Genomic DNA, 22,728 nt, shown 5'->3' with positions numbered 1-22,728 from the left:
GGCGATATCTATACACACATATTGTGTCTCCTATAACTTGGAGGTGAAGCAGCTTGTTAATGATCACAGACAGACAGTGATACAATTAATTACTAGGAATTAGATTCTGCGAGAGGCTTAGTAACACTTCCAAAGCACATTAGCATCAGCACAGTAAACCCCAGCGATGTAAACCATAATATTGCAGCAGAGCCAGCCTGAAGGCTCAGAAACGTTGACAGGAATGAGAGTTTTGCTAATGGCTTAAACGAGGGCAAGTGCTTCATCCATCGTACCTGTCCCATCCCACTGCTACAGCTAAAGGCTGATTCCTCACTAGTTCTTGTGAAATTACAAAAGGGATGCTTCTATTAAGAATATTTTGGTCTTATTACTTTTTTTTGCTATCAGAGATGCTTAAAATCGTTTCAGAAGAGTTACTGAGGAGTGCAAGAAAAACTCAATATATTAAAGATTAAGTTCTGGCTTATCCAAAGGGATCCCATAGTCAGTCTGTGTGCTCATCACCACTAGAGTACACCAGTAGAAACATTCTGGGGGTTTGTCGTGTCTTCCCTGGAGCAGTATTCTTCTGCCCGGGCTGGAAAGAAGCCAGGCAACATTTCTTTCTCCTTACCAATCCACATTTCCTACTTCTCTTACGCTAAATAAGCTGCCAGCTGCCATCCATGCTCGAAAGAACCGAACAATCATCCATGGTTTCCTGAAAGAATTTGATCTTGTTCAGGACCAAGATCATACTGCTAAAAATATGCAGAAAATATAAAACTATGGCTGATGAGGAAAAAGGATCAACGGTTCTTCAGAAAAATAACCCTGATCTCCCAAGCAATACATATATATGAATACTGAAATGAAAGAAACAAATCCTGAAGAACTGACAATGAAGCTGAGGAACAGCTGACTCACGCTAGAGGTTTTTACGACAATTAGAGAAATGCAAACAGATAATTCCATATTAGTGAAAAATAAAGATAATTGAATGCAGAATTGAAGCACATTCCACAACCACATTTTACATTGGAATTCATCACAATGTTCTTGTCCATACAGCCCCATACGGTTCATGCTGGATACTACTGTTGCTCTTTTGCTTTGCGAAATACATTCAGATAAAACGCACAGTGAAACAGGCACATCCACAAGTCACACGGCTGCTCCAAGAAAACAAAGAATATTCACATTTTTGACAGAGAGGAATCAGTGCTGCTTCTGACAACACAAAAATTAAAATCAAGCAGAAGTATACTAGAATGCGTTAAGATTTGCAAGCTGTGCAGCATACGAACAGGATCAGACCATCATGCCAAGGAGTTCGCTTTTAAGCTCAGAAGAAACGTTACTGGAAGTTCTATGCGAAATCAAAGCAAGCATGACAGACAGGCAAGTGGACAAACGAACAGGGCATAACGCTCCAGCAAGAAGAAGTTTATAAGAAGAAATGTCTAAGAGAACCAAAAAAAGTTAAAGACTTTGTCAATTATTCTTTGCTCCATTACTGTCTCTACAAGAGTTCATTTTCTCTCGGGACCAAAAGAATCCACCAAAGCACGTTTATAAGACCAGGAGGAGAACTGGCCAGCACCGGAGCAAAAACATGGAAAGGAAGATCTCGTCACTGATGGCAATAAACGCAATTCCTTCTTTTTCTTGTAGCTCAATGGTTCAGTTTAAGAATCCTTAGTTCTACTGCAAAGATTCTTGTTTCTGCTGCCAGACACAGTGGCTGACGTTCAAACATGCGACAGGTACGTGCAGCAGTCACGGCTACGCATGGAAAAAGCACCATCCTCCTTTTTTTCATTTGGAAATACACATGCAAAAGTGCAGTGGCACAGATCTGTCTGCCGCCACTTCACAAACCGCTGTGCAGCCAGGCTGCTTCTGTTCGCCAAAGGTTTTGAGGTGGCAAGGTGAGGTTCCAGGGACATGGTTTAGTGGTGGACTTGACAGTGTTAACAGTTGGACTTTATAATCTTAAAGGTCATTTCCAACCAAAATGATTTTATGATTCTACCATTCTAAGAAATATAAGAAATGATGTGGCCCCAGGTCACTACAGGGTTCACTCCTCAGAGGCTCTGGGGCGGATTCGCTCACAGGCGATGTTTCCATGATGCACAGCACAATGCTAAGATAAGAGTTTAAATGGAGGTTTGAAGTTTGAAATAAAGTTAAAATGAAGTTCTATATGGCATTACTGCGCTGAAAATAACCAGCACCATTGTTTGGGTTTGTCATACACACCTATTTACTTGCACAGTTTCAGGAAAAACAGCTCAAGTCTATATGTCTGGGTTTAGGTTTTTGGGGTGACAAAGGTGAGTTTTCACATCGCATGAGTACACCAGAAACTTCCATTAAAAACACTGGAGGCTCCAAAACCATTATGAAGGGTGTAATAATGTTTCAAGCTCCATGTGGTGTTTCTGAAACAAATTCCGCACCCGCAGAATTCCCATGCACTGTCTTTCCAGAGGAAAAAAAGAAGGTGACATTAACTGAGCAGTCTCACGATTTTGCTACATTCAACACCTCGGACACAAAAAGATCCAGCGCAACTGGTGCATCATAAACGCTTTAACAGCTCGGGATTGCAAGATAATACACAAGCAAGAGACAGACGCATAAAAATGGCATTCCCAGATGTGTCACTTCAAATAATCTTACATGACTACTTAGCATATTAGCTTTCTTAAAGGTTCTCATCCATGGGGTATCATAAGACGCGGCTCCGTGCCCTCTCATATGGCGTTTGAGGTATTCTGCCTATAAGGCGCAGCAAGAAAACGAGATCAGAAACGCAAACAGTGACAGGATTGAAGCATGAAGGGGGGAGAAAGAACCAAGCTGAACTGAGCTCCTGGCACAACAAAACTGTCACAGAAAATAGCGAGCATGTGCTTCAGGCTAATTGGAGAACGGTCATTGTATAAAACTAAGCAAACTTCTATCAATAAAGCATATTAACTTCAAAATAGAAGGTTCTTTTACAGGCACAAAGTAGAAAGAAAGTGGCTGAAAGAAACTGAATGTCCATCTCGTAAGGGATGGATAATCAGAGTCAGGTAAAACTCCACTTTCTTTTAAAGCCCACACCTAGGAAAGCTAAAAGAAGAGAACATGGCTAATACTTCAGCCTTAGGAATTAAAAGATCTTTTCATGGCATCATTTTAAGGAAATTCTATACCTCCATTAGTAAGTCAGTAGAAAAATTCATTTAACAAAGAAATACGTTGTATCAGGATTTAACTTTTACTTTAACATGCTCCTTTTAAACTATTCCCTTATCCCCTAATCTAGAAATCATTTCAGTTACAATATAAGTTAATATCATGTCTCATTTCTTGCACTTCTTCAAAGTTTCACAAGCTTTTTCTTGTTACCTGGCTCGTTAGCTTGGACACCTCCTTGGCCAGCTCAATATCCGGCCGCCCCAGCATGGTTACGCCAATGCCAGCTTCTCCGCGCTTTTTGTATTCAATCTAGCAAAGGAAAAATAAGCACAGTTTAGTAGTGATGACATTCCATCTTAATTATTTTCCTGACACTGCTTTTAATAGTAAGATGAACTACTAAATAATGATAGAGAAGATGTAAAAAACACTTACATCACTAATCAACTTAGCAGCCTGAGTTGCTTTCTTAATATCTGGTCGATCTGCTATAGGTGTGTAGTGGAGCTTTGACTTGGCGTCTTTCTTGTATTCAACCTAAACCGCGACCATAGACAGAGCAAAGAAAATCGCTGATGTTTGTTCATGAGGAATATACCTGGTAAGGACACAGCGATGGTGCTGGGAATGTGCATGGGATTTTCTTAAAAAATATTTTCACAAGGAACACATTTGGGAATCTGTTTTTGCAAGTTCTTTAAAATAAACATGTGCAAATCTGTCTGCATTTGAAGGAACGGAAACAAATATTAGATGTGATTTGCACTAGAATACTTTAAATCCTACCATGTAATTAAGCAGAAATACGATTTTTTATATTCAGTGCAATTTCGCACCTTTATCTTCCACAATCACACCTGAACATCGAGGCTGGGAAGAAATCCAAAAGTATATGAAGTTTTGGTTTGGTTTGGGTTTTGGTTCGACTTTGGTTGAATTTGCTTACACAAGCTACTTAATTTATGAAAAGACAAGACAAACTTACTGTACTCTGCTTTTTAGCAACTTCCATGGCATGTTTCACTTCAGGAGGCTCCAGCATGACGGAATAATTAGACTTGCCTTTCTCCTTCACAAACTTCTTTTTATAGTTTGTCTGTTAAGAGCAAAAAGGGTCATGTGTGACTTTTTAATTTCACGCAGAGGTAAATTCTACTGGAACCTGGAAAGAAGCTCACTGGAACTGCTACGACTGATACAAAATGTACAGTCCCCAGCTTGTTTGTCATAACTCACACTTTAGATTACAAGATCTTGCTATTTGGAGATAATGATTTGTGTTTAAACTGTTCTATGAAAAGTCAAGTCTGAATTAAGGGCACCCATTAGCACTCCATCCTGGTGCTTTTCTCCAGAGTATTTCAACAGTTTCCCAATAAAATGCATTTAGCTCTTTGTTAAAGTCTCGTTCTGGTAGGAATTAATGTTTTTGGACTCCTTGTGCATTTTACGATGAGACTCTAAGTATGTGGCATATATACTAAAACATGCATAAGTCTAATCAGTTAAAGACAGCAAGTAATAATCTCACCATAAACTGTTATCACACTGCTTACTTACCTCGCTGACATGCTTGGTCACCTCTTTCACATGAGCGGTGTCCCGTGTCTCGGGCAGGGTTGTGTAAGACCCACGCGGAAGCTGCTTCTTGCTCTGTTCTTTGTATTTGTTCTGAAAGCATGGAATAAACACAGGTAAAAACCAGCAATGCAAGGCCCGCTCCTCCCCTCACAGCCCCGTATTAAAGGGATGTACTTAAAATGAACAAATAACTGTCAGCTGTTCTACCTCAGACACAAGGGAGCTGACAGTCTTAGCCAGGAGGATCTGAGGTGTATCTGGAACAACATGGTACGTTCCTCGGGCTTTGTTGTGCTTCTCTTTGTATTTTACCTGGCAGGAAGAAAGAGATCATTGTAAGCAATATGTGCCTTGTCTCATGGCCATTTCAAAATAATTGTGACTACTTGTTAGTGCAAAAGTGACAATTAAGAGGTCAAATTTATTCAGATTTTTCCAATTTTTTAATGCAATAAACAAGCCAAATCAATAATGAAGTGAGACTGGGAACAACTTTTCAAAGCTTCATTCTTAATCCAATCCTACTTCAAAAGATGTAGTTTATATAGTAATTACAGTTCTAGAGAAAACGAGTGTTCAAGCACTTACATCGCTCGCCAAGATGGCATTATTTAAAGCCAACACTGTGTTTTTGTCGTCTGTGACAGAGAGTTTGCATCCCTTCAGGAACTCCCGGTCTAGTTTGTATTCATACTGCAGGAAGAAAGAATAAAAGAGAGTCTCAAATCTTCTACTCTTTTTTTTTATTCTGAATGTGAGGACGTGGGGAAAGGAGCATTCGGTTTGTTCTGATTTCCTTACATCGCTCTGTTGCAGAGATGACTTGGCTGCTTGAACAAAGTCAGGCCTATCAGCAATCCAGTTCCAGCGAGCCTTGGTGGCTTCATACTTCTTCTTGTAATCCAGCTGTTTGTAGTGAAACACCAAGCAAAAGAAGTTATTTGGAAGTGGTGTGCTTCACACACGACATGGATACAGATGCACGTTCTCTTTCTGTCTGGACCAATTAAAGAGAGAAGAGGTAAGAAAGTACATCTACATCAGCCCAGAGCTTTCCTCCGAATCATGTACAACCCATTTACTCGAGTTTTGCCACTGCTGGGTGGAGAGAGGACTATGAAGGACTGAGAAGATGTCATGACTTGGAAGAAAGTATAATATTACTTTCAATTTCTTGCCTATTGAAGTGGGTGTTGGGTCACCAATAACACAAAGCACAGGAGAGCTGCCCATGAAGTGCTTTGTCTACAAGAACATCAGCACAGGGAATTTCTGGAACATTATGTCTCTGGCAGGAAAAGAGAGGGGGACTAGAATAGAAGATGTGTGATATACAAGGAACCTCAAGTGACCTCAAGGACAACTTGCAAGAGTGAGCACTTCGAGAGATGAATATGAAAGAAATTAACATATATTTTATTCAAGCAGCATAAGAATTAGAAATTATGTCCAAGCTCAAAAAGTATCAATGGAACTGAAAATAATTTTTTGGGTTCATCATTGCCAGTCCCAAACACTATCCATAATAAAATTAAAGTATTAGTAAAACCGAACTCACGTTGCTGTTCAGCTTGTAAGCGTGCCTTGGAGTCTTAATGTGAACTGAATCTACTACAACATTGCAGTGAGACTTGTTCCTCTCATACACTTCTTTGTATTTCAGCTAAAGAAAGACAAACATAAAAAATGTTTACACAGACAATATCATTTCCAACAACAAAAGCATCAAAATACGAAAAACATAATATTAAAAGTCGCTCCTGTCAAGATAAACATGTTAATGTCAGAAAAAGAAATTGTATCACTGCAAGACAATCAACCATCTGCCTGAAAGAAGGGCCCTTCTCAGCAGCAGAGCTCTCTGAACAGCAAATGTAGCAGGTATAACTCACCACAAAGCCCAGATTAAGGTTTAACAAAACATACACACGAACAGTAATTCTGCCTCTTTCTAGTTTTTTGCACCTAATAGAAATGCTTTAAAAAACCTCCTCTTCTGATCAGCACATTCAGTGCGTTCTATACAGAACCTCAATTTCAGCACTCAGTTTGGAACCAAAAGAATGTGCTTCAATTCACAGATCACTTTGGAACATCTTTGCCTCTTAATGATCATGTTAGTATCTGGATAATATAGTTATTCATTGTACAGATAATCCATATAGCATCTGAATGACTTTCACGCTACTTATTCTCATAGTATTATGCTGAGTTACAGAAGTGCTAGTATCCTCATTTTATTGTTGGGTATCTAGGGAACAACAACACAAAGGTCAGAGAGAAAGCAGGACTCCTGAATCCTGTGATATTATTCTATCCACTTGGTCTTCCTCTCCCTGTCTTACTTTTAACCTTCCATTGCTCCATAATCAAAACACATATTTATTTTATATCAGAATAGTTACCTTACATATTCACAATATCCATATGAGGAATGAATAAGCACAATAATGTATTAAGTACTTCACATAAGGCTCCATAAAAGCCACCAGTCAACAGAGGAAAAATAAAACCAGAAACAAGCTCCCAAACCCGTGTTTCATTAAATATCAGTTGCAGCTCTAGTGAGGGCTGCTCTACCCCAGCAAAAGTGCTCCAAGAGCTACAGAACACTGCACAAATAAACTGCCTGAATTCTTTCATACTCCTTTGTGTTTTTTGGAAAAAGTATTAAATACATATGGAGTCCTACATGCAAAGAAAACCAATACACTCTGACAAGAAGCTATTTTGAATGACAGTGTTACAGATGAGTTAAGAACATTGCATATCACAGAATTACTTACGTCACTTATTCTGTCCTTGACCTTGCGCACGTGCAGTAACATCGGTGTGTCGTGGATTGTAGTGTACCCTTTAGGCTTCGCTTTGTTATACTCCAACTTGTAAATAATCTGAAGAAATAAAGAAGATATTATATTATTTCTTGATATTATTAGTGTCAATTGAAAAAAAAAAAAGTCAAGATGAGAAACATTGTGTAACAGAGTACTGAAAATGCCATATTCTTCATTATCGCACGTACGTCACTGATCTGTTTGTTGACTTTGGTGGTCCTTAAGTATTCTGGAGTATCCACAACCGTAGTATACTTGTCTTTCTGCTTTTCATAGTCCTTTTTGTACTGAACCTGGTGGTTGGGGAAGAGTGAGTGTTAAGCACACAAACCACCACAGCACAGCTTCAGGAAGCATGTTTATATGCACACCTGAAACTGCAAAATCCTTCCACCCAAGCCAAGGAAAGCTGAACATGCACAATGTGCTAAGCTTTGCAAACCCTTCACCAGCCCCAGAGGCTGTCTATCTACTTGTGTGATTAATTTCACATGTATTTTATTGAGTGCAAAAGCCTCGCTTCTGTCCTAAATCTCCGAGATTGAGCTAAAAAAGCAATCTCGGCAGGTCAGTTTTTTAAAATTCATAACCGGACAGCATCTAATTTTTAATTATTAATCAGAAAACGTAAAACACGGTACACAATGGAAGATAAAAACATCCAGTGAATATATCATAATGTCCGGCTGCTTTAAAGGCTTTGATAGCAGAATTTGTATCTTGGGACTCTAAACGTGTTTTCAGAGAATTCAGTGAGAACAGCGGGTCCAGCGTCACCAGCAGCGTGAGCAGCAGGTCCAGGGAGGTGATTCTGCCCCTCTGCTCAGCCCTGCTGAGACCCCACCGGGAGTCCTGTGCTCAGCTCTGGGGCCACACACATCAGATATAAGGAAGAATTTGTTGCCCCTGAGGGTGGTGAGAGCCTGGAACAGGGTGCCCAGAGAGGTGGTAGATGAACCATCCCTGAGACATCCCAGGCCAGGCTGGACGGGGCTCTGAGCAACCTGAGCTGGTGAAGATGTCCCTGCTCATGGCAGGGGGGGCACTGGGGAGCTGGGAAGGGCCCTTCACCACAGATCATTCTGCAATTCTGTTGTATGATTCTGTGATTGTAGACAGCCTGAGGGCAGGTGGAAGAGGTTAGAACACATTTAAAAAAATAACTTCCATGCGCTATCTTGCATCAGATAATAAAACCATGCTTTTGAAACAGGACTATGATGGACAAAATATAAAAAGTTACATAAAAACAACAAATGATAACATGAAGTCAACTCAGATGAACATGCAGGTCAGGCAGACTGCTATTTTTTTTCTTCAAACATACTCAAACTTACCTGAAAGGAGTTTTTAATGAGATAATAGAAATCCATGAAAAAATTGAACAAAAATGTCTAGTAAAGACCTTCAGTACCTTATTACTGAAGAACTTTATTAAGGACTGGCAAAAGGAGAGAGTGTGTTATGTGTGTTACGTGACTGCATGAGGATCGCTTTGCTAGCCTGGCTTAAAAGCTGTAGGTAGAGAAATAAACGGATGAAAACAGGATTTACTACAGACCTGGGGACCTATATGATTTCTCAGAGCACCTAGAAGTGAGATGGGACCCTGTTTGGTATCTAGGCACAATCTGACGCCATTCTCAGGTGGAGCAGTAGATAAACGTAATCTACTTGCCATATTACTTCATCATGTTCACACTGCATTAAGGGACTTGCATTAGGAGGAAGGTCACTCCAAGAAATGGTGGCAGAATGAGAATTTGATTGGGAAAATCAGGAATGGCTACCATACAATATCTTAAATGTATGGAAAATTGCTCTTTATGTATGTGAAATATTACACAGAAGTATAAATAACCATTATGTATAATGAAAGGAGAAAATGGAGGCAAGATCAGCCTGAGCTGAGTGAAGCCCAAGTTACAGTAAATATTGTTTCAGATAATCTGCAAAAATATTTTGTCATAGCCAGAATTAAGCACAATGGCATTAAGTATTAGAAGTCCAAGCAGCTAATTTGTATGTATATATACAGTTGCATATATAATGTCTCCTACAGCAGCAGTTCTTCAGATTACCTGGCTCCACAGGTATGTGTTGTAGAGTGCTGTCAGCATATCTGGCCTCCGAATCTCATTACATCCATGTTGCAGGAGCATCTTGGCAAAGGATTTATATTGCTTCTGTTCATGCAAATGGCAACGAAGCACAAAAGAGACTTGTGAACACCATAAACAACACCACAGCTCTAGATCCCAGACTCTTTAGAGAGTGGAGAGATTTAGGCAAGGTACTATATGTATTCATTGAGATGTGCATACAACTTACATCTACATAATTAAGAACGTCAAGAGGATGTATTAAAAGATTTGCATACTATCGCATTAAGGAAACTGGGAAAATAATTTTTTTGGAGATAAGAGTAAATTATAGATTACAGTGAGGGCACTCAAAAGCCAGATATGTCACTGTTTTATCTAGAAATGAGGAAGAAGATGATGTTTGTAAAAGTCATTGAAAGAGAGGTAATATAAAATAAATGCATGATACACCATGCATTTTTTAAAACTTCTCCAATGACTACAAGATGCATTAGATTTCTGATGTGAATTGATGCACAATATATGAAAGTACATACAGTAGAGATCAGCTCACTCAAAAAGTCATAATTCTTTTTGGGTGGCAAAACAAAGACCATCTGATCAACGGAACTAGAACATCATGACATGACAGGTGAAACCTCTGACACCAGTAGCTACAGACGTTTCACGCAGATGGAGCAGCCGTGAGAGAACCAGGCACGTTGGGGCAGCACCGCCCGGTGCCGCTACGGTACCTGACTGCTCAGTGTAGTCCCCCACTTGGCCAGGAGGGTCTTAGGATCATCCACAATTAGGCTGTACTTATCTTTGAGCTTCTCATAGGCAGCTTTATATAATTTCTGCTCAGAATAGCATCATACAGTGTAACAGATTAAGAGAGAGTGAAGACAGAGAGATCATAGTTCAAACCATTGAAACCTCTTTACACAGACTGTTTAAAGGCTGGGACTAAAGTTCATATCCAAAAGAAAAAAAAAATATATTATAAAAACCAAAACCAACAACCACAGAGAGAAATTATTTTCAGAAGTATATGCATTTCTAAATTTCCACTGGAAGGCCTAATCTACAGTTCAAGGGTGCCTGTATTCTATCAATAAGCCATTTCATGACTGACTTTCTTGAGGAAAAATAACTGCAGAAGCAACTTTGTATGGAATTAGATTCTTGATTTGAGTACAAAGAGAACACAATGAGATGCAAGGGTAAAATACAGTGTTGCATTATCAGCAGACATTTTGTAAGTAAAAACTGTAATCCCTCATCATAAAAGACATCACTTACATAACAGAAGAGATTTAGGCGAGTTCATTCCAATGTATGGAGCCCTCATTGCTAAAATTTTAATAATTTATATTTATCATAATAAATTTATCCTTATTTGCTGTACCAAACAACAAGAAGACTGAATACTAATAACCTTCCATAACAAATTCTGGTTCACTGTCTATCAAATTGAATTAGAAATAACAGTCAATGGTACTGGAATGGTACCTGTTGTGAAACAGTTTCTCTTAGCTAGTACAGAAAATACCCTCATACATTTACTGACAGGTAAACAATTTAACACAAAGTCTGGTGAAAAAGAATAAAATACCAAGATGTGAGAGTCTAACTACACGCTGCTTTAATGAAAAGCATCAGTCTGGTGTCTGCCAACTCTAAGAATTCACCTACAAGGCCGGGCTTTTCAATGGGAGAGTCCTGTGGCTGTTCAGCACTACGCCTAGAAACTCCATGGATGATTTTAATCTTAAATCCAGGGATATTCATTAACCCCCTGTGCTACTATGCTGTGCACTACGGGAGAAAAGTAAGAAAAAGTAAGTAGCAGAGTAGGAGAATTCAAGGCAAAATATCAGAAATGAAACCTCGGACATGATACTATCTTCCTAACACCCATCGAGTTTTTTTTCAATGTTTCAGGAAAGCAAATATGATTCCCTCTATTTTTTTCACATGACAATCAACAACTGTCAGCATGTATTTACCAGTCAGCAAAGAAGTTGTTTCTTTGCAATGACGAAGTACTGGAATATGTCGGGATTTCACTTTTTAGGTTCTGTAAACCTGTCCTGTGCCAATACTCTGAGAGACAGTAAGCACAATCTTGTCTTTCATTATTTCAGTCTGACCTAAGACACCCTTAAGACTGAATATATTTTGATTTATTTACAATTTCATAAGAAAGATCGACCTTCAACTCATTATTAACATACCTATGTCCACTACTTCAGTGTGAGACTCTACAGAAATCTTACACTTACCTCATCCACCAACTGAGTTGCATATCTAAAGTGGTCGTTACTTGGAGAGTCAGCTACATACTGAAATTTAGACTTAGTCTTCTCAAATAACTCCTTGTACTTACACTAGAGAAAAACAAACACACACAAAAGCCATTTCAATGTTAACCTGAAGGAGGTTAAGGCAATGAAAACATATGATTTTAGAAACATTCTGCAGCAAAACCATGGTAGAATTATTGCATATCTACAAACAAAAAATAGCTGTAAAGGTAGCAGTTTGCAGGATGGAACTATCACATCAAGAATGCAATGAAAATTTTTAATCTTCATACTTTTAAAGCCAGACTTAAAATCATTCGGAAGATTACCATGGAGCTGATAGCTTTGCAAGGAGCAGAGGGGCTAAGGAAAACATAATTTTGCCTCTGTTTTCTTCTATAGTAAGAACTGAAGTTTTAGACACTCTATCATAAAGTTCTGCCATGAGTTATTCCTTTCAATAGCTAGGTCAGGATTGGATTCTCCTGAGAAAAATTTACAATATAAGCAAACGTCAAAAACCCATTTAGCAACAATTCAGCCTGTTTTACTTACCCCACTGTAGAGCACCTTATTCTTTTCTGCCAGAGCGAAAGTTGGAGTATCCCACGCGTAACAGCCAAGGCCTCTAAGCCATTCTAAGTCTTCCTTGTATTTAACCTTTAGAAAAGAAGTAAAAGGATTCCGCGTTAAGCGGCACCAAGTGGCAGCTGATCAATGCTGAAACAGAACCTCAGCACAAGGTGCGGCAAACATTATTATTCCGCTGTAAAATAAATTACGCTTACACTTTTCTGATGGACTCAGATTATTCACATACCTAATCTATCGTTAGCTGTCGGAGTTCCTGTGTGAATTAAAACCCATTTATTCTTGTACAATTAAGGGTTCATTTCATGTGTACAGGTAGGTACAATTAAAGGTTATTACAGGGTGAATAAACAAATCTAAGCAAATGCAACTGAAGACTGTTCTGTTCATTTCAAAAGGATATGGGGTGCAATTTTAGCCACCTGATTTGCTCTGCAATTTCACAAGTCTGCCAGGTGACAATGTAAATCACTTCAAAAATTTGAGCTGCCTGCACTTTCTTAAGAAACTAGACTTGGTTTGCATTTTGGAAACCTACTTATAACTTTCAGCCTCTCACATCCAGAACTATGGGAACTCACGTCACTGATGGCATCCGTGACTGCGCGATGATGGAAATGCTCCGGGCGGTCTGGGATCGATCTCCAGATCCCTAACTGGCTCATGTAATTTTCCTTATATTTCACCTACAAAGGAAGTTGAACAATGAAGTAAAACACCTTGAGAACAAAACACTCCAGACCATGCAGTTCCAGACATTCCTTGATCTGAAACAGTGGAAATGAGATTCACTTGCTTCCACCTTTGTAACAGCATAGGCAATCAAGTGTATCATCTTCCAGAGAGGGAAATAAATTAGTATTTATAGTGCTGATCATATTTTTCTAATTATTTGACACACTTAAATGGAGTGATAGCATAAATGGTATATTCTAGGCTATTAAATGACAAAACCTAATTAGGAATTGAAACGTTGTATACATACACTGCTAATATCATCGGTGACCTTGCGGTGATAGACAATATCCAAAGCATCTTTCACTGTGTGGTACTTGCCCTTGGTATTCTCAAAGGTTTCTTTGTAGCGTAACTGGTAAGAAAAATAACATATAAAAGAATACATTACATTTATCTGTCAGGAATTGTTTTAGTTAAAATTCCCGCCTCTTAGGAATGACACCCAGGGATGTGCTGCTGTCCAACATCCTCATGTAAGCCCTGAGGAATTTTAAGAAGCTGCAACTGCCTACAATCAATTGTAATTTGACTGAGACTTATGGAGAAAATTAGAGAGAAAGGGAGTTGGTACATCTAAAGCAACATTTCATCCTATTCACTTTCTGACTGAAGAAAAAGCATCCATGTATCACCGGACTACTCTCCAGAACACTGAAAGTGCCACTTTTGGCATAAAAAAACCTACTTATCCCTCTTCCATGTCCTGATCTAGAAGAAAGATGGAAGATAATTCCAGTGTTAAGAGAAAAACTTTCTCAGAGGAGAAGTTCAGCTGTGCAAAAGACCTGGGATGCTCCTTTGCAGTGTTTAAAAATCATTAAGAGAACAGTAGGACTAGTCACTAGAACAAAGCTCCAGCCCAGCACACATCCGTTCAGGACACAACGTGCAGAGCCAGCCAAGATCTCAGGAAGGAGCAGAGGTTCCTGAGCCACTGCCCTACATCACAAATCACCACTCAACACTTGAGGGAAAAATTAATTTCACCTTAAATCCTTCAGCTGCACAGCAGCTTTGATAATTTTTCTCTCTAATCTACTTCTAAATAAAAAAAATAACACATTATTAGTGATACGCAAGTTTACTTCTAACATCAAATCGAGATGAAAATATCTGGTAAAAGGTATTTATCCTGGCTCCAGCATCAATTACTTCACTTCAGTCTGCACTATCCGGAAACTTCATCTGTAAGCAAATAAATTACTTTAAATCTATTTTTTCCTTGTTGTAAGTCCACATTTCAGTGCAATGGAAAATGAAAATGAATTATAACAAATTAAAAAATCATTACAGTGTCATCAAGTAAAAATATAATAATCTCCACAATATCAAACTGATCTGTACATGCAAATGGGGTGACCAAGTTTATGACCCACGCTGAGATATTCTATGCTTTGCACACTTGTTCCCCACTGATCCTTTGTGGGTTCTTTCCATAAGGAAAAAGCAGCAGTGAAGGTGTTCGCAGAGTACATACATCGCTGGCGTTCAGGTACGCTCTCTTGGCTCTGATCAACACTGGGGTGTCAGCGACAGGCGTGTATTTGTCCTTCATCTTCTCATACTGCAGCTTATACTTTTTCTGAGAGAGCAAAAGGGAAAAGTTATATCTTCAATGTTAGAAGCATTCATTAATCTGGTATTATGTTAACACCTAAGGGTGCTACACTGAGGGCATAAAATCATTTTTGCAAAGACTTTCTGCCAAAACTTCAGGAAACAAGCTCAGATGTTCAGCTCTTTTTAGGTTTTCGTGGTCTTGCAGCCAGTGTACCTCAGATTCTGCAAACAGGCACTTAGGTATCTAATAAAATACTAAAATGTGTTTAAAAAGTGTACTCTTTACCGCGACCTATATGGAAATGTTGAACTTCAGCATGAGAGAAGTACAAGTAAATGAAGGGTAAAGAGATTTGAGCCTTGAACCTATCACGGAAATTAGAAATAAAACTCCTAAAACAGTTCAGCATAGAAAATAAACGACATAAATATCTTACCTCGCTGACCATGTCCTTGACATGCCTGGCATGTGTGAAGGCTGGAGTCTGACCACCTGCATGGTGATGGGGTCTCTCCTTTGTGGCAAGTTCCACATACAAGTACTGCAGCAAGAAGAAAATAATTTAAAAAAAAATACATTTCTACTAAGTTTTACTTTATCTCTCTGAAAAACATTATTCTAAATTGACAATGTATACATAACTGCACAATTTACCCCAGGAAAAAATAAAGTGCCCTTTCCTCTTCCATGCTATCTCAGTTCATCTTTATCAGTTTCTCTTGATTTCTGTAACTGCCTGTAACAAGCTCACAAACCAAGAGGTCCGGTGCATGTGACACTATGTCGTCTCTGCCCTACATCCAGACCAAGCTTTACATAAAAGCATCTATAAGGCCTGTTTTTCTCTGCTGAGTATCTTCATTTTACTCTGCAAATTTAAAAACTCCACAAAACTTGTGGCTAATAACTCAGATAATGAACCACTATATGAATAAAAAAAATATAATTAGTAAAGGTAGATGGATAAAAATATTTATTCCTCTGGTGGAGTCAGAGTTTCAGAGAATTGGAACAGAACTGTCCCAGGGTTCAGTGCTGTTTCAGACGGACCAAGCTGAACATGTCCACAACAGAGACACGCGCAACATGAAAACTCACAGCCACTTCAAAATGAGCAATAGTCATTTTAAACATCCTCTTTAGGAATTCTGCATTGCTTCGAAATGGCCTGGAGAGATCTTGCTGTACTTGGAAAATACATTAAGAGGGATCCCGTGACCGTGTTATTTATCAGTACAAATTTTTCACCTGGCTCTGTATTTTTTGTCCTTGCTTGGCTCTTAAGAACTCGGGTGTATCAAGGACGGAAGTGTATTTTGTCTTCAGCTCGTTGCCTTCAGCTCTGTAAACCAGCTGGAAAAAGATGGGACCATGAATTACTTCTTCTGTTACACATGTTCATTTAGCAGCTGAACAATCAGAGCTTTGCAATTACAACATCTCGTGTATTTCAGAAAAAAACAGTGAGAGGGTCTGAGCTTAATTATGGCAAACAGAGACATGCAAAATAATATAGAACTTACTTCACTCAAATGGGTTTTGAGTTCCTGAACCGCTCTATATCCAGGAGTATCCAATACCACCTTGCATTTAGGCCACATCTTCTTTGCGGTATCAGTGTATATATAATTAGACTGAAAAAGAAAAGCAGTATTACTTAGGAAGCTTTTATTATTCTTGGTAGTAAACGAAATTTTACAGTGTAACTTAACAGGGTATTCATTTTGATCTATTTAACTTCCTGGAAATACATAGGATGTATGTAAATAAATCAATCCTTGTTACACACAGTTCTTGGGAGAAAAATCTTACCCAAAGCTTACGCAGCTGACGAGCACGGACCATATCGGGAGTATCATACAGGAAGCAACCCAAGCCCTTCAGCCACGTCAGATCCTCTTTGTACTTAATCTATGAGGCAATTAAAAAAAGGAAAACAAAAAGTTAACTTCTGGGATAATTTCATTAATCAGTACATAACACAATGACAAAACATTATCTATTACACAATAGAATGCAAATGGTAGAAGCCACATTCCACTTTCAGTATGAAAGCGTTAGGCCTGTTGTATTTGAACACCAGGTATCTTCCCAGCACTTGCTTACGTCACTTATGATGTCCCCAGCATAGCGGCAGTGCAAGACATGAGGAGTGTACGGCAAGGAAATCAAGTGTCCCTGCAGCTTAAAGAAATCGGACTTGTAGATAAGCTGAAAGACAAAGAAAAAATAGCATTTCACGTGTTTGGTCATGCAGAGTATTCTAAATCTCTTCTGGTTTGTATGTTAGAACGACACGTACATCACTGACAGCTTCCTGCGTCGCCCGGACTTGTCGGAGTTCTGGTGTGTCTGGCGTGGTATGAATCTTGTCCTTGTTCTTGTGGTACGTTGCCCGATACAACCTCTGTGTCAAAGGAGACAGCATCCTACACGTTACATACGTCAAATGGCAAGCAGTCTGGCAGACAGTAAGTGCTCTTAAGGGCTGGTTTTTTCTAGGTATTGCATAAACACCAGAAAAATTGAGCAAACATACTATTCCCTAAGCAGGCAAAGATTTTCCAAAACTGTTTTTGATAGCAGCATCTCTAATAACTGAAGAATCTGAGCCTATAATCCCACAAACATGTAAATACATACGTATAATTTTCATCCTATTAAAGCCAATGCTCAAAAAAGTGAGCGCACATATATAAAACCTAAAACTATTGAGACCCAATGTCATACAGATACAATAATTTCTATGCAACATTAATCAAGTAGCAGCAGATCAGCTAATAAAATTAGGCCGCAATTGCTTTTATATTAATGCACCGATTTTACAGGATTATAGAAAGTCAGAGTTACCAAGAGCCTTAAAAAGCCACACAGCCCAATTCCAAGCCTGGAACACTGATCCCTTGCCATTCTTGGTGGCTATTTGTCTGAATTGCTCTTAAAAGCCCCAAAGAACAGGGATCCTACAACCTTCCCAGGCAATGGGCTCTCATTATTTGTATTTTGGGCAGTACAAATAGGAATTAAAGCAAATACATATATTTACTGTACCTCGTTAATGACTTGATTCACTTTCCTCACATTTTCAAACCCAACATCTTTAGGTCCCAGAGTATAGCCTTTAGCTTTCATATGTTCGTAGGCTTCTTTATATTTCAGCTATAAAGTGGAAAAAGGAACAAAAATATCCAGAAACTAAATTTGATTGTGATTCTACTTACACTGCAATTCTGATGGCAATTTACGCAGTATAGTGAGATTTTTAGAGATAAACAAGTGAGATTTAGCTATATCAAACACACTATGCATCATCATTATTTTTACCTTATCATGTGGCCCATGATTTATAACGTTACATTTCTCTTGCATCTAATAAGGTATTCACATCTGCCTGAGGAAATTTATGTTTTGACAGTAATTGCTTCAGATAATTATGGGGTTTGGTAACATTTAAATTCTGCTAAGGCAAAAGTTATCAACACTGGGGGTTCAGGTATAGTGGGACTTCACCCTGGATGATGAGGTCACTATGTCACCGTCACCCCCTGTTCCTGGCTCAGGCATCCACAGGGAACTACCCCGCCCCTGAGAAACAACTGTCTCAAACAGCCCTGTGCTCATACAGGATGTCTGGCAAATATTCCTTCGCAGCTCAAGTTGTAGGAGGACTGAGGACGTCACTTACGTCACTGCCGATGTACTGGACGTGTTTGGCGTGCTGAAAGCTGGGGGTGTCTTTGGGAAGGCTGTACCCAGTAGGCAGAGCCTTCACACCAGCCCAGCGATACAATTTCTGCAAGAGAAGAGAGAAAGACAGAGTTTGTGACAACCATGTGTACTATCTGAGAGTATTCATCAGGTGTAATATTTGAGAGTATTAATCAGCTGCACAGGAAATCTCTTAATTGCAATTGGCATAAGATCTCCCCCATGTCTGCAATAGAACACATACTTGTAACTTTATGGGGACATTTTCCCACTTGCATTTCAGAGCAGTGAAATCTGGCTTCTTTGTCTGAAAAGCTCAAGGCAGACATTAACTTTTAAAGAATTTGCTTTCAGAATATCGGAAACCCTGTGGATCCAAAAGTTTGATACTTACTTCACTCTGGATTTTGTTCGCATGATAGGCCCGCTCCAAATCTACTGTTTTATCAGTAGGAATCATTTTGCCTTTCACATTGTGTAAATATTCACTGCGATAGACAGCCTAAGAAAAAGAAAAGGTAGTTAGAGGAGTCACGATTGTGACGCTCTCTCCCAGCATGTATTGTTGGCACACACACAGGAATTTCTCCTAAAAAAATGGATGAAAGATTTTTGGCTTCAGGCAATTAATGATTCTAGTGATTGTGTTCTCAGATCTGCAGAAAAGTATAGGCAATGAGTTGTAGGTAACAAGCAATGATTAAAAGATTAAAATGAAATTATTAAAAAGGTGATACAACCACTTACTTCACTTAGATTCAAGGCACTGATGACATTCTGCACGTAGACAGGCGTGTCCGTGACCACAGTGAACTCACTCCTCATTTTTTCTGCCTTAGATTTGTACTTAATCTGCAAAGAGAAGTTCAAGAGGTCTAATTAGTAAGGCTGGTCATTGTTAATTTAATTAATTATATTATTATGTTTACTATATTGTGTATTTATTTTATTACTGAACTATTCTATTAGTTAACCAGGATGTAAACAGAAAGTGTATTGAAATTATGGCTGAATAAAAGAACATGGCACCTTACTAGACAAGAACAGCTGATAAGGTTTGTCAAAGAATATTAGGGAATGTCAATGTTCATAGAATAGCTATGTGGACCATATGATAAATATCCAAAATATTTCTGATACAGAACTGACGAAGGGACATACATTCTCAAAAACTAGAGTGGTTATTCTTCCATTTTAATGGCTTAATCCCACACTAAGGACGTGTCGTAAGATCTTGAGAGGAGAAAAAGAAATCACAGAATCAACATCACTTCTTGTAATAGGAATTCTATATCATTTCTGCTTTACTTGAAGGGTTCTGAATGAAGGATTATTGTTTCAGGTGCTTTTCTGAGAAGACAAGTATTTAAACACGCTTATTGCTTTCCTGAATGGGAAGTAACCCAACAATATCCACTTCTAGAGCAGCAGAGTTCAAATAACCATATATGGTTATTTAATGAATACATCAGTAGATACGAATATATAACATTTTTCCAGATGATATCTAGAGTAAAATCAAGCTACTCCATCCTTTTAATACAACGGAGTGAAAAAACTAAGAAGCAAAACCAGTGTATGCGCTCACATCACTGCGAAGGTCATAGGCGTGTTTGGCATGGAGGATTTCGGGAGTGTCCCAGACAAAGCAGCCGATGCCTTTCAGCCAGTTGAGGTCATCCTTGTAAAGCACCTAAGGAATCGCAGCAGAGAAGCAATCAGTAAAACTTGCACTAGCATCTAATCCCTCAGTGCTAAATCAGTCTGAAACACAACTGTCAAATGATGGCAAGTAAGGTTTCCAGCATTAAAGCTTTTTGTTTGCTTGTTTGTTTGAGAAAATCAAAACGATTCATTTTGGAATTTAAATATTTTTTCTTCATGGTTTCTGTTTGGCCCATAAATAAAAAAAAACCAACGATGATTTAAAAAACCCTATTTGCATAACCTACCGGGCAACAATGTACTGATAAATCACTGGCCTGCTCCTGGGCTGACCTATGCAAGGCAGGCGTGTAGAACCTTCGCGCCACCAGGATTTTCTCAGACTTCTAAAATTTCCACACCTTACGCAACCAAATAATAAAGGACAATTTACAGATCAGGGTGGCTGAACTGGTAGAACTGAAATGTAATGACCCAATGTCTACACTGCTAACACTGACAGTACACACACTAAGCCACCTCTCAACTACGCACTTACTGCCAAGCGCTAGGAAAACACGACACAGGTGCTGTTTAGCAGGGCAGAACACAATGGATTCAAGTGGCAACTTTGCAGCTCTCCAACTAAGTTTTTGCTAAATCTAACACGGATAAATGCAAGGATCTTTTTGAAAAGTGAGCCAGGAACACACGATTTATGAACTTACATCACTGAGCTGATCAGTCACTTTTCGAACATGGGTATTGATTTGAAGATCGGGCAGACAGATCCAGTCGTGGAGACGTGTGCGGTAATCGAGTTCGCTGACTTTCTTCTGGGAATCCTTAGCAGTCACTATATCTACCATGTCTGGAATAATGTGGACTTTGGCTTTATTCTTTTCATAGACTTCCTTGTACAGACGCTGTAGAGTTAAAGCAGCACATTATTAATGCTGACAAACAGCCTGAAGCATTAACTGTTGATAAATTTGATGCAAAATCATCGATATTTTCATGGAATATTAGCAGGAGAGCAATCACTTGGGCTATGATTAAAATTTGCATCTTGCCTGCTCTAAACATAATTTGTAGAACATTAACGTGGGTGTTTCGTCCAATATTCATTGTACTCGTGTTAAAAGGAGGTAGACTATGAGGTTTACACATAAACATACTACACTGAAGGTTTAGCCATGCAGGTGTTTCAACAGTGGAGTCACAAGCTTGAAAAAACATGTGCAGGTAATTATAGAATTCAGCAAATACTGAACACGACCAAATGCCTGTGGCAATGGGACAGCTGAATGAGGGCGTGTGCATTCTTTAAGTAGGCCCTTCTGCGATGAGTATGATCGTATCAGGAAAATGCAGATCAGAAAACAACACTTACATCAATGTTAAGCTTTCCGACCCTAAGGCACCTTGCTGTATTGGGATCATCCTCGATACCTCTGGGTATCGTGTACAGCGCTTTGAACTTGTCATATTCTTCACGGTATTTCACCTAAGCAGATGCAAAGAAAGGCAACAAACAACGGAGTCCAATGAGTCAACGCTATTTTTTGGAACAAAATTCACCAATAAGCAAAATATTTAGTTGTGTGTAACAAGCACAGAGAGTCTTTAAAGCAGAATCTTGGTTTTCTATTTTACTTTAAATGGCAGAGAAAGTCCATCATAACTACCAGTAGTAAAAATAACAGCTGACTAGAAGACTTGAAAAATAAACAGGTGTAGAATAAGCTATTTATTTATTGTTCCAGCTCTTTCATTTAAAGATAGCCATGAAGAGAGTGATCTCTCAGAAGCCTCAGTTCAGTAAGGCATAAGATTTTGTTGTTCGATACTCAGTAAAGCATCATTTAAAGATGTGGTGTTTTTCTGACCCATATGCTTATGCAATTTAGACTAAAACAACACCTAACCAGCCATTTTCAAGAATTAATTTATATTACTATAAAATGTGACACGTTTTTTTCATGAAAAGCAGCAGCAAAGGACTACCTGTTATCCAAATGATTATCGCAGAAAATTGATTATCTCCAGATATATATCTAAATTTATAAAGCTTTTTACACCTATAGTGCATGCAAGGCATGAAGGATTTCATTGCTGGAATTGATGATCTGATTAAAGAGAAGAAAGTGTTTTATTCACTTACATTACTAGCATTATGCTTCAGTTCTTTGGCACGTGCGAGGGGCACAGCATCCGAGGGCAGTATATAGCCCGTCGCTTTCACTCTATCCCAGGCTTCCTTGTAGAGTTTCTATGGGGAAACAGAAAGTCTCTGTGAATGGAACAATTCTGCTCCTGCATAATAACCAACAACCAGGAGAACTCAAAAGCCCTTTGGTTTTTATTTTCATGCCATAAGTATTACTTAATATGAAGAGGCTGTACAGCAGTTTCATCTTGACAGTGCATGTAAAGGGTGATGCAAATGCTTCCTATTTGCCTCCATTCTCATACAAGGTCTTAATTCTGTTCAGGTG

The 22,728-nt window shown here is 38.8% G+C and overlaps 1 protein-coding gene across 29 annotated transcripts in view; it reads right to left on the bottom strand.

The window, feature by feature from the left end:
- The window catches only part of NEB (nebulin), a 116,148-nt gene that overhangs the window by 22,176 nt on the left and 71,244 nt on the right, over positions 1 to 22,728 (bottom strand). For 24 of the 29 annotated variants that reach the window (XM_065070148.1, XM_065070151.1, XM_065070159.1 and 21 more), the window contains 31 exons: positions 22,395 to 22,502; positions 21,624 to 21,737; positions 20,959 to 21,156; positions 20,175 to 20,279; positions 19,334 to 19,438; positions 18,981 to 19,088; positions 18,564 to 18,671; positions 17,930 to 18,037; positions 17,181 to 17,285; positions 16,985 to 17,089; positions 16,691 to 16,789; positions 16,402 to 16,512; positions 16,127 to 16,231; positions 15,315 to 15,419; positions 14,795 to 14,899; positions 13,565 to 13,669; positions 13,161 to 13,265; positions 12,544 to 12,648; positions 11,968 to 12,072; positions 10,435 to 10,539; positions 7,784 to 7,888; positions 7,545 to 7,652; positions 6,317 to 6,421; positions 5,560 to 5,664; positions 5,347 to 5,451; positions 4,966 to 5,070; positions 4,738 to 4,848; positions 4,163 to 4,273; positions 3,613 to 3,714; positions 3,388 to 3,486; positions 2,671 to 2,769 (listed from right to left, as the gene is read on the bottom strand). In XM_065070148.1, the coding sequence (XP_064926220.1) occupies positions 2,671 to 2,769; positions 3,388 to 3,486; positions 3,613 to 3,714; positions 4,163 to 4,273; positions 4,738 to 4,848; positions 4,966 to 5,070; positions 5,347 to 5,451; positions 5,560 to 5,664; positions 6,317 to 6,421; positions 7,545 to 7,652; positions 7,784 to 7,888; positions 10,435 to 10,539; positions 11,968 to 12,072; positions 12,544 to 12,648; positions 13,161 to 13,265; positions 13,565 to 13,669; positions 14,795 to 14,899; positions 15,315 to 15,419; positions 16,127 to 16,231; positions 16,402 to 16,512; positions 16,691 to 16,789; positions 16,985 to 17,089; positions 17,181 to 17,285; positions 17,930 to 18,037; positions 18,564 to 18,671; positions 18,981 to 19,088; positions 19,334 to 19,438; positions 20,175 to 20,279; positions 20,959 to 21,156; positions 21,624 to 21,737; positions 22,395 to 22,502 (3,369 nt within the window). Of the gene's footprint in view, positions 1 to 2,670; positions 2,770 to 3,387; positions 3,487 to 3,612; positions 3,715 to 4,162; positions 4,274 to 4,737; positions 4,849 to 4,965; positions 5,071 to 5,346; positions 5,452 to 5,559; positions 5,665 to 6,316; positions 6,422 to 7,544; positions 7,653 to 7,783; positions 7,889 to 9,676; positions 9,782 to 10,434; positions 10,540 to 11,967; positions 12,073 to 12,543; positions 12,649 to 13,160; positions 13,266 to 13,564; positions 13,670 to 14,794; positions 14,900 to 15,314; positions 15,420 to 16,126; positions 16,232 to 16,401; positions 16,513 to 16,690; positions 16,790 to 16,984; positions 17,090 to 17,180; positions 17,286 to 17,929; positions 18,038 to 18,563; positions 18,672 to 18,980; positions 19,089 to 19,333; positions 19,439 to 20,174; positions 20,280 to 20,958; positions 21,157 to 21,623; positions 21,738 to 22,394; positions 22,503 to 22,728 lie in introns of all 29 variants that reach the window. The other 5 variants (XM_065070156.1, XM_065070179.1, XM_065070178.1 and 2 more) reach the window with 4 other exon arrangements.

The sequence above is a fragment of the Columba livia genome, chromosome 7 (assembly GCF_036013475.1).
Source record: "Columba livia isolate bColLiv1 breed racing homer chromosome 7, bColLiv1.pat.W.v2, whole genome shotgun sequence".
Classification (NCBI taxonomy): Eukaryota; Metazoa; Chordata; class Aves; order Columbiformes; family Columbidae; genus Columba; species Columba livia.
This window is presented reverse-complemented; position numbering and strand designations above follow the sequence as displayed.